This window comes from Eriocheir sinensis, chromosome 52 (assembly GCF_024679095.1).
Source record: "Eriocheir sinensis breed Jianghai 21 chromosome 52, ASM2467909v1, whole genome shotgun sequence".
Classification (NCBI taxonomy): Eukaryota; Metazoa; Arthropoda; class Malacostraca; order Decapoda; family Varunidae; genus Eriocheir; species Eriocheir sinensis.
Window position 1 is genome coordinate 6,355,043 of NC_066560.1, and position 10,000 is coordinate 6,365,042.

The 10,000-nt window shown below is 44.9% G+C and overlaps 1 protein-coding gene and 1 long non-coding RNA gene across 11 annotated transcripts in view; both read left to right on the top strand.

Moving 5' to 3' along the window:
• LOC126982978 (probable G-protein coupled receptor CG31760) overlaps nucleotides 1–10,000 on the top strand; it is a 158,247-nt gene that overhangs the window by 116,207 nt on the left and 32,040 nt on the right. For all 10 annotated transcript variants that reach the window (XM_050835356.1, XM_050835350.1, XM_050835355.1 and 7 more), the window contains 3 exons: nucleotides 899–1,031; nucleotides 5,482–5,635; nucleotides 8,131–8,240. In XM_050835356.1, coding sequence (XP_050691313.1) covers nucleotides 899–1,031; nucleotides 5,482–5,635; nucleotides 8,131–8,240 — 397 coding nt within the window. The remainder of the gene's footprint in view (nucleotides 1–898; nucleotides 1,032–5,481; nucleotides 5,636–8,130; nucleotides 8,241–10,000) is intronic.
• LOC126982986 (uncharacterized) lies at nucleotides 1,043–2,397 on the top strand. The gene is made up of 2 exons (XR_007735472.1): nucleotides 1,043–1,690; nucleotides 1,910–2,397. It is a non-coding gene; the product is annotated as an uncharacterized LOC126982986 (long non-coding RNA).

Below are 10,000 nucleotides of genomic sequence, written 5' to 3' on the forward strand. Positions count from 1 at the left end.
GACTCATTTACTCACTTCTACTGACTCCTTAACTGACTCATTTACTCACTTTTATTGACTCATTTACTCACTTTTACTCACTTTCACTGAATCCCTTAATTACTCCTTTACTATCTCCATTACTCCCTCCTGTACCGACCTCTTTACTCACTCATCCACCCTTTTACTCACTCCTTTACTCACTCCTATACTGCCTCCTTTACTGACTCATTTACTCACTCATTTACTGACTTGCTTGATCATCTATTTACTCATTTACTCACTTATATACTGCCTCCTTCACTGACTCATTTACTCACTCATTTACTGACTTGCTTGATCATCTATTTACTCATTTACTCACTTATATACTGACTCCTTTACTGACTTCTTTACTCCTTTACTAACTCAAATATTCACTCCTATACTTACTCATTTACTCACTCCTTTATTTACTTCCTTACTGACTCACTTGTTTTTCTACTTATCTTTTTTGTTCATTCCTTTATTAACTCCTCATTTTTTTACTTATTCCTTAATTAACTCCTTTACTAATTCCTTTACTCATTTTTATATATTCCTTTTTCTTACTCCTTTACTCATTCCTTTACTCATCCTTTTACTTATTCCTTTACTAACTCCCTTTCTCATTCCTTTATACATTATTCTACTCATTACTTTACTAACTTCATTACCCACTCCTTTACCCATTCTTTTTCTCATTCCTTTACTATTATCCTTACCCAATCCTTTACTAACTTCATTACTCACTTTTTTGCCCATTCTTTTACTCATTCCTTTATTAACTCCTTTACCTATTCTTTTAACCATTATTTTATTCCTTCCTTCACTAACTCTCGAACTCATTCCCTTACTATCTCACTCCCACTCCTTTACCCTTGTCTTCCTCCTTCCTCAGTGGCGTGGGAGGGCAAGCTGGCGCACAACAACCCCATCTATGACCAGCTGTACACGTGTCGGCCCTGCCCCAAGCACTGCCAGAACTGCACGAGAGAGGAGCCTTGCGACGCCCCCTACAACTGGCCCTTCAGGTGAGCCAGGTGTGAAGGATGCCGGGTGTGTGAGGGAAGTCAGATGTGTATGGTAGCCAGATATGAATGTATGGTGGGATGTGTGTGTGTATGTGTGTGTGTATGTGTGTGTGTGTTTGGGAGGGAAACCACGTGTGTAAAGTGTGTAGGAAGTCAGGTATATGTGAGCGTTGGAGGAGGGAGAGGCAGATGTGTGTGTAATAAAAGTGGGAAAAGTTAGATAGGGAGAAAAGGAAAAAGATGTGAGTGGGTGAGCGGGGAAAGCCAGGTGTAAAAGCCAGGTATTTACGAGGGAAGCCAGGTGTGAAGACCATCCCGGGATCAAAGAGAGCGTGAGGAATGAGGAAAAAACGGGGCGAGGAAAACGAGAGGAGCAGATAAAAGAGTGAGGAAAAAGTGAGTGAAGGAGGAGGAGAAGGAAAGGAAAAGAAAAGAGTGTGAGGCAAAAACGGGTGGAGGAAAACGAGAGGAATAGATAAAAAAGTGAAGATAGAAGTGAATAAAGGGAAGAAGAGAAGGAAGTAAAAAAAATAGGTAAGAGAGGAAAAGGAGAGGAAAAAGGAAAAAATTGAGGTAAAAGCGAAAGGGGAGAATCGGAGGAGGGAAAGGAAAAGGTAAGGAAAATAAATTGGAGCAGAAAGAGAGGGAAGGAAAAGGCAGTAGAAGGAGAGAAAAGGAGGAGGGGGAAAGGAGAGGAAAAGGAAAACAAGTGAGGTAAAAGAAGGAGAAAGGAAAGGAAAAGGAAGGCAGAAGGAGAGAAGTAAATGGGGAAAGGAGAAAGAAAAGGAAACAAGTGGAAAGCGAAAGGAGAGAAAGGGAGGAGGGAAAGGAAAAGGTAAGGAAAATAAATTGGAGCAGAAAGAGAGGGAAGAAAAAAGGCAGAAGGAGAGAAGTAAATGTAGGGAAAGGAGAGGAAAAGGAAAACAAGTGAGGTAAAAGCGAAAGGAGAGAAAGGGAGGAGGGAAAGGAAAAGGTAGGGAGAAGAAATTGGAGCAGAAAGAGAGGGAAGGAAAAGGCAGTAGAAGGAGAGAAGTAAATGTAGGGAAAGGAGAGGAAAAAGGAAAAAAGTGAGGTAAAAGCGAAAGGAGAGAAAAGAAGGAGGGAAAAAAACACAATAGGAGGAGAGAGCAATTATATGAAAAGGAGTTGAAGGACAAAACAGTTGGAGGAAAAAAACAGGGAAAAAAAAACGAGAGAGGAGAAGAAAGGAAAGAGGGAAGAAAGATAGAGGAACACAAAAACGGAGAGGAATGTGGTAGAGAGAGAGAGAGAGAGAGAGAGAGAGAGAGAGAGAGAGAGAGAGAGAGAGAGAGAGAGAGAGAGAGAGAGAGAGAGAGAGAGAGAGAGAGAGAGAGAGAGAGAGAGAGAGAGAGAGAGAGAGAGAGAGAGAGAGAGAGAGAGAGAGACGGAGAAAGAAGTAATATATAAGAGCGGGAGGAAAGGAAAGGAAAAAAAACGGAGGAAAGAGGAGAGAAGAATGATCACGGCGGAGGAAAGGAAAGTAATAAGTAAAAAAGGAGAGAAAAATATATAAGCAAAGGAGGAAAGAGAAGGAAAAAAAAGGAGGAAAAACACGAATCTGGGAAAGAAACTAAAAAATGAAAAAAAAAAAAGGAAAAAGGTAAAAACGAAAGCAGGTCAGGTATATATGAGAACAGGTATAAGGGAAAGGGAAAGTGGTGTGTCTGAGAGGCGTCAGGTGTGTAGGTAAGCAGGTGTGTGAGACAGGTGTAGGAGGAGAGATAGGTATGGAAAGGCAGGTATATGGAAAAGTATGTATGGAAAGTGTGTGGAGGAGGAAAGTCAGATGTGTATGAAGTGAGTAAGAGAGAGAGGAGATGCAAGTGTGTGTGTGGGGGGGGGGGGGGTGCTTGTGTGTGTGTGCAGGGGAGTCAGGGTTTACGTAGGGGAATTCAGAGAGGTAGGGTTCAAAAGGAAGGAGGTGAAAGGGAGCTGATTAATGAACAAAAGGGAAAGTAATGACTCCACCAACGTCCTCTGAAAATTGTCTGCTTAGGTGCGTCGCAGGTGTGTGGAAGGGTGGGAGGGAGGGATGGAGGGAGAGATAGAAGAGATGGAAATAAAAATGAAAAGAGGGAAGGTAAAGGAAGGAGATGAGGAGAGATAGGGTTGATAGGAAGGAAGGAAGGAAGGAAGGGAGGAAACGAGAGGGGAAGAGAAGAGGTGGAAGGAAGGAAAGAGAAAGGTAGATAGGAAGGTAAAGGAGGGAGGTAAAGAGATGGAGGAATGGGAGGAAGGAAGGAAGGGAGAGAGGAAGGAAGAAGGGAAGAGAAGAGATGGAAGGAAGAAAGGAAGGAAAGTAGAAAAGTAGATAAGAAGGTAAAGAAGGGAGATGAAGATAGACACGAATGAGGGTAGTAAGAGATGGAGGAATAGGAGGAAGGAAGGAAGGGAGAGAGGAAGGGAGATGGGAAGAGAAGAGATGGAAGAAAGGAAGGAAGGAAAGTAGATAAGAAGGAAGGTAGAGAAGGGAGATGAAAATAGACACGGATGAGGGTAGAAAGAAATGAGGAAGGAAAGAAGGATGGGAATAGAAGGAGAGGGAGAAAAATAAACTAGATAAAAGGGAAATAAAAGAGGCGAATGAAGATTAAAGGAGTAACAAGAGAATTAGAGAAGAAAAAAGGGGAGTTAAAGACGAGAGAAGAGAAATGAAAGGAAGAAAAGGAGAAAGCTAAAGAAGGAAGAGTAGAAAAAAACGAAAGGAATTAAAGGGAAAGGAAAATAACGTAAGGAAGTGAGAGAAACACAAATAGTAAAGGAGGAATAAGAGGCAGTATTTAAGAGAAAAGAAGAAGTGGAGGAGAGGGTGAAGGAGGGAAGAATACAACAAGAGAAATGTATAGATGAGGGGTAGAGAAGAACAGAGTGTAAGGGATAATTAGAAAAAGTGGAAGAGGAAGATAAGGAAGACAATATGTGATTCAGATGAAAGAGAAGACACGATGCTGAGGAACTGGGTAGGAAGGCTGCACGGATTTAGAAGAGAACAAGGAAGGAAGGAAGAAGAGAGGAAGGAAAAGAAGGGAAGACAGGAGCAAAGGAAGGTAGGAAGGGAGTGAGAGAGGGAGGAAGGAAGGGATAGCGGGAAGGAGGGAGAGAGGAGGGGAAGAGAGATTAAGCAAGTCTCGTACAAAGGAGTGAGGGAAGGAAGGAGGAATAGACAGAAGGTTTGAAAAGGGAAAGAAAAGATGATTATAGACTTATTGGAAGAGAGAACATCAGACAGACAGACGGACACTTAGACAGACGGACAGAAATAGTCATGCACACAGACGAACAGACAGATAGACAGACAGACAGACAGACAGACAGACAGAGAAGAGAGAGAGAGAGAGAGAGAGAGAGAGAGAGAGAGAGAGAGAGAGAGAGAGAGAGAGAGAGAGAGGAGAGAGAGAGAGAGAGAGAGAGAGAGAGAGAGAGAGAGAGAGAGAGAGAGAGAGAGAGAGAGAGAGAGAGAGAGAGAGAGAGAGAGAGAGAGAGAGAGAGAGAGAGAGAGAGAGAGAGAGAGAGATAGAGAGAGAGAGAGAGAGAGAGAGAGAGAGAGAGAGAGAGAGAGAGAGAGAGAGAGAAGGCCAGATAGACAGACAGACAGACATAAAGAAGGGAAGAGAGAGAGAGAGAGAGAGAGAGAGAGAGAGAGAGAGAGAGAGAGAGAGAGAGAGAGAGAGAGAGAGAGAGAGAGAGAGAGAGAGAGAGAGAGAGAGAGAGAGAGAAAGGAGAGAGAGAGAGAGAGAGAGAGAGAGAGAGAGAGAGAGAGAGAGAGAGAGAGAGAGAGAGAGAGAGAGAGAGAGAGAGAGAGAGAGAGAGAGAGAGAGAGAACAACACATCACACACCTACTACGGGAAGATGCCTCTGGCCTTTCTTACCCGACAGAAGGAGAAGGAGGCGGAGGAGGAGGAGGAGGAGGAGGAGGAGGAGGAGGAGAGAACAAAAGGATAATAGAGAAGACCGCCACAGGACACTATCATTTTTTATTTCCATTTTTTCTCTCTCTCTCTCTCTCTCACACACACACACACACACACACACACACACACACCAGTTTCAGCCCCTTCCCTTTCCTTTCCTTTGCTTCCCATCCTTTTCCTTTCCTTCCCTTCCTTTTCCTTCCCTTCTCATCCCTTCCATTTCCTTCCCTTCCCTTCCCATCCCTTCCCTTTCCTTCCCTTCCCATCCCTTCCATTTCCTTCCCTTCCCTTTCCTTCCCTTCCCATCCCTTCCATTTCCTTCCCTTCCCTTCCCATCCCTTCCCATCCTTCCTTCCCACCCTTTCTCTCCCCTTCATCACTGTCTCTTTCAGTATATCACAGTTCTCCATTTCACCCTAAATCCACCTTCTCTTTGCCCTCCTCTTCCCCTCTCGCTTAACCCGGACCATCTTCGCTAACCACCCTCTTCCTTCCCCTTCTTCACCGCCTCCCGCAGGATAGCTCTGTTGTCCATCTCGTCGCTGTGCATCGTCTTCACCTTCGTGCTGATGGCCCTCGTCTACCACTACCGCAGCGTCAAGGTGTTCAGACTCGCTTCGCCGACCTTCCTCTGCATCTGTCTCATCGGCTGCACCATCATGTACCTGGAGGTGGGTCTGAAGGGGTGGCTGACGGAGGGTTGGGTGATTAAGTATGTAGGTATTTAGGTTGTTGGGTTGAAGTATGTAGATATGTAGGTTCTAGGTGGATGACGAATGGATGGATGATTGTGTTTGTAGGAGTGACTGGCGAAGGGATAGGTGGTTAGTAAAGGTAGTCTGGATTGGAGAGAGTAGGATACCAGGAAAGGGAGGAGGGGGGAGAAGAAGGGGGTGTTGGGGACAAGATGGAGAAGTGTGATATCCTGAAGAGGGCGATGACGAAGAAGGGAGGGGAAGGGATGGTTAGTGTGTGATGATGGGAGTGTAGGGGAGAGTAAGGGGGAGAGGGAATGTATGGGGTTAAAGGGAAGGAAAGGGAAGAAAAGGAAAGGAGGAGAAGAAGGAAAGGGTAGGGAAGGGAAGGGAAGGGAAGTATGTGATGATGGGAGTGTAGGGGAGAGTAAGGGTGAGAGGGAATGTATGGGGTTAAAGGGAAGGGAAGGGAAGGAAAGGAGAAGGAGAAGAAGGAAAGGGTAGGGAAGGGAAGGGAAGGGAAGTGTGTGATGATGGGAGTGTAGGGGAGAGTAAGGGTGAGAGGGAATGTATGGGGTTAAAGGGAAGGGAAGGGAAGGAAAGGAGAAGGAGAAGAAGGAAAGGGTAAGGAAAGGAAGGGAAGGGAATGCAAGGAAAGGGAAAGGAAGTTATGATTTTGTTTTCCTTTTTTATTTCCAGTATTATTTCTGTATCATTTATCTAACTTTATGCTTTCTTTATCTTCTTTATCTTGATCTTTCTTCATTATTCATCAGTTCTTCATCTCAATCATTTCTATTCTTTTTAATTGTCCTCATTTCCCCAGTAGCATTTCCTTATCTCTTGTTGTCTACCTACCTAGATTTCTACCTGTTATCTACTTTTTTTCCCCTTTTTAATCTCCTGTTATCTGCCTCTTAATATATTTACGTGTTAATTTCCACCTGGCTATATTTTTTTCCTCTTCTTCATCTCCTTTTACTTTTATATATTTACCTTTTCATTTCCTCTACCTGGTTATAATCTCTGCCCTCCTTACCTGCTGTTACCTGCTTCAATATATTTTCACCTGGTCGTATACACTTACCTAAAGATACATTCATTTGTTAATCATTCATTTAAAATCACCATTCATTCATTTCTTAATTTATTTCATCTATCTTTATCGATTTACCTCATTTCTTCACCTTTACCTGAATTCCCCTACGCATACTGAATACCTTATATTTTCACCTGGCTAAGCTTACCTGGGCTATTCAACTCCACTTAGAACATAAAGAATTGGAGGACTAGGTTGTGTTAAGCTGTGTGTGTGTGTGTGTGTGTGTGTGTGTGTGTGTGTGTGTGTGTGTGTGTGTGTGTGTGTGTGTGTGTGTGAGTAGAGAGCTGGGACGCAAAAAGGAGAGGAAAGGAAGGAAGGAAGGGAGGGAGGAAGAGGATTTGAAGGAAGGAGAAAAAGTGTTGGAACGAAGTAAAGGAAGAGAGAAAAAAACATGGATTTGTGAAGTGACGCGTAACAGAGAGAGAGAGAGAGAGAGAGAGAGAGAGAGAGAGAGAGAGAGAGAGAGAGAGAGAGAGAGAGAGAGAGAGAGAGAGAGAGAGAGAGAGAGAGAGAGAGAGAGAGAGAGAGAGAGAGAGAGAGAGAGAGAGAGAGAGAGAGAGAGAGAGAGAGAGAGAGAGAGAGAGAGAGAGAGAGAGAGAGAGAGAGAGAGAGAGAAATGATGATGATGATAAAAAAGGAAGAAGAATGAAAAAAAAGAAAAAAAGAAATACAGTGTGTACTTAACATTACCTACACCCTTCTCCTCCTCCTCCTCCTCCTCCTCCTCCTCCTCCTCCTTCTCCTCCTCCTCCTCAAATCCTACAGTTCCGCACTCCTAAGCCCTTTTCCCCTTGCCGGCTTAGTCCTAAATATCCCTTTTGGCCTCCTCCTCCTCCTCCTCCTCCTCCTCTCTTTTGCATCACCTCTCCCTTTTCTTCCTAGTCTTCTCTATATTCTTTTTTTTTCGTCTTGTCTTATTATTTTTGTTATTGTTGTTGTTGTTCTTGTTCTTGTTCTGATGTCCTTTTAATCGGTGTTTGTCTTATCTCTTCTATCAATATATTGGGTTTGGATTTATTTTTTTCTTAAGCTGCATATTTTACGGAGAGAGAGAGAGAGAGAGAGAGAGAGAGAGAGAGAGAGAGAGAGAGAGAGAGAGAGAGAGAGAGAGAGAGAGAGAGAGAGAGAGAGAGAGAGAATAGAGAGAGAGAGAGAGAGAGAGAGAGAGAGAGAGAGAGAGAGAGAGAGAGAGAGAGAGAGAGAGAGAGAGAGAGAGAGAGGAAAGTGGGATAAAAGTCTTAAATCCACCTTCTCTATGCGTGTGTGTGTGTGTGTGTGTGTGTGTGTGTGTGTGTGTGTGTGTGTGTGTGTGTGTGTGTGTGTGTGTGTACCGGTAACCCCAGCCTCCCTTCTCCTCTCCCCGGTCCAGATGGCGGCGATCTTCCCGGTGCTGGACACGTATTCCTGCGTGGCGACCAAGTGGACGAGGCACCTGGGCTTCTGCATCACCTTCTCCTCGCTCCTCATGAAGACCTGGAGGTGGGTGAAGGGGAGAGGGGAGGGGGGGAAAGAGGAACTAAAGAGAGGAAGTTAAGGGATATAAGTGGGGGTGGAGGGGGAAAGGAACTAAAGAGAGGAAGTTAAGGGATAGAGATGGGTGAAGGGATGAAGGAAGTAAAAGGATGAAGGAAGTGAAGGGATAAAGGTGGATGAAGGGGAGAGGGGAAGAGGGGAAAAGGGGATGGATGGTACTTAAAGGTGAGAGAGAAATGGAGGAGTGAGGAAAAGGGACGGGAAGGGAAGGGAAAGGTTGTATAAGAGAAACAGACAGAGGGAGAAAAAATGGAGGTGGGTAAAGGGGAGGGGGGGAAAGGGAGATAATGAGAGAGACAGAAGGGAGGAGAAAGGATGGTTTGTACTTGAAGGTGAGAGAGAAATGGAGGGGTGAGGAAAAGGGACGGGAAGGGAAGGGAAAGGTTGGATAAGAGAAACAGACAGAGGGAGAAAAATGGAGGTGGGTTAAGGGGAGAGGGGAAAGGGGAAAAGGGGCGAGAGGGAAAGGGAGAGAAAGGTTGGATAGGAGATACAGACAGAGGGAGAAAAAATGTATCAATATCCCCTTCCTAATCACCTTCTCCCTCCTAATGAAGACTTGGAGATGAGGGATTATGAGGAAGAAGGGAAGGAGGAAGGGAGGAATGGGGAAGAAGGGAAAAGGGAGGGAAGAGGAAGGGAAGGAGTTAAGGGAGGGGAAGGAGAAGGGATGGGAAATAAATGGAGAGAAATAGAAGGGTTGAACAGGAGAGACAGAGAAGAGAAGGAGGAAGGGAAAGGAAAGGAAGGGTTGAAAGTGAAGAAGGGGAGGAAGGGGAAAAGGAAGGGAAGGGAAATAAGAGGAAGAAGGAAAGGAAGAGTTGGATAAGAAAGACAGAGGAGAGAAAGAGTAAAGAGAATTAACAAAGTGTGGATAAAGAGGAGAATAGAGGAAGAGGAGGAAGAGGAAGAAGAAAAATAGGAGGAACAAGAAGAAGAGGGCAGCAATAAATATAAGAAGAAGAAATGAAAGGAGGAAAGGAGGAGGAGGAGGAGGAGGAGGAGGAGGAGGAAAAACACTAAGTAGAAATATCGGAAAGAAAGGAGGGAGAAAGGAAGGGAAGAAGGAGGAGGGAAACCGAAGAGGAGGAGGAGGACAAGGAAGAAAGTGGATATTAAAATGATCTGTGCTTCCTCCTCCTCCTCCTCCTCCTCCTCCTCCTCCTCCCTTCCATCATTCTCCCCCCTTCCCCTCCTTAGGAAAAGTCTAATATTGGCCTTCCCTTTCCTCCCCTTACTCCCCTTTTGACCCAGTAACCTCCCCAGCCACATAGAAGGAGGGAGGGAAAGGGGAGGAGGTAAAGGGGAGGAAAGGATGAGGAAGGGTAAAGGAAGAGGATGAGAAAGGGAAGAGGAGAGGTGAAGGAAGGGTGATTAGGGGAGAGAAGGGGAGAAAGGGGGAGAGGGGAGAAGATATGTAGAGGAAAGGAGGAAAAGGTAGAAGAAGGTAAGAGGGAGAGAAAAGGAAAGAAGAAAGGGAGAAGGGAATGAAGGGAGGAAGGGGAGAGGGGAGAAGAGGATAAGGGAGAAGAGTCGTATAAGAAGGGAGGAAAGGATAAAGGAAGGGAAGAGGGAGAGAAAGGGAGGAAGAAAGGGAGAAGGAAAAGGGAAGGGAGGAAGGAAGGAAAGGAGGGAGAGAGAAGGAGAGAGAAGAGGAGAAGAAAAGGAGCGAGAGCGAGCGAGCGAGAGAGCGAGCGAGAGAGAGA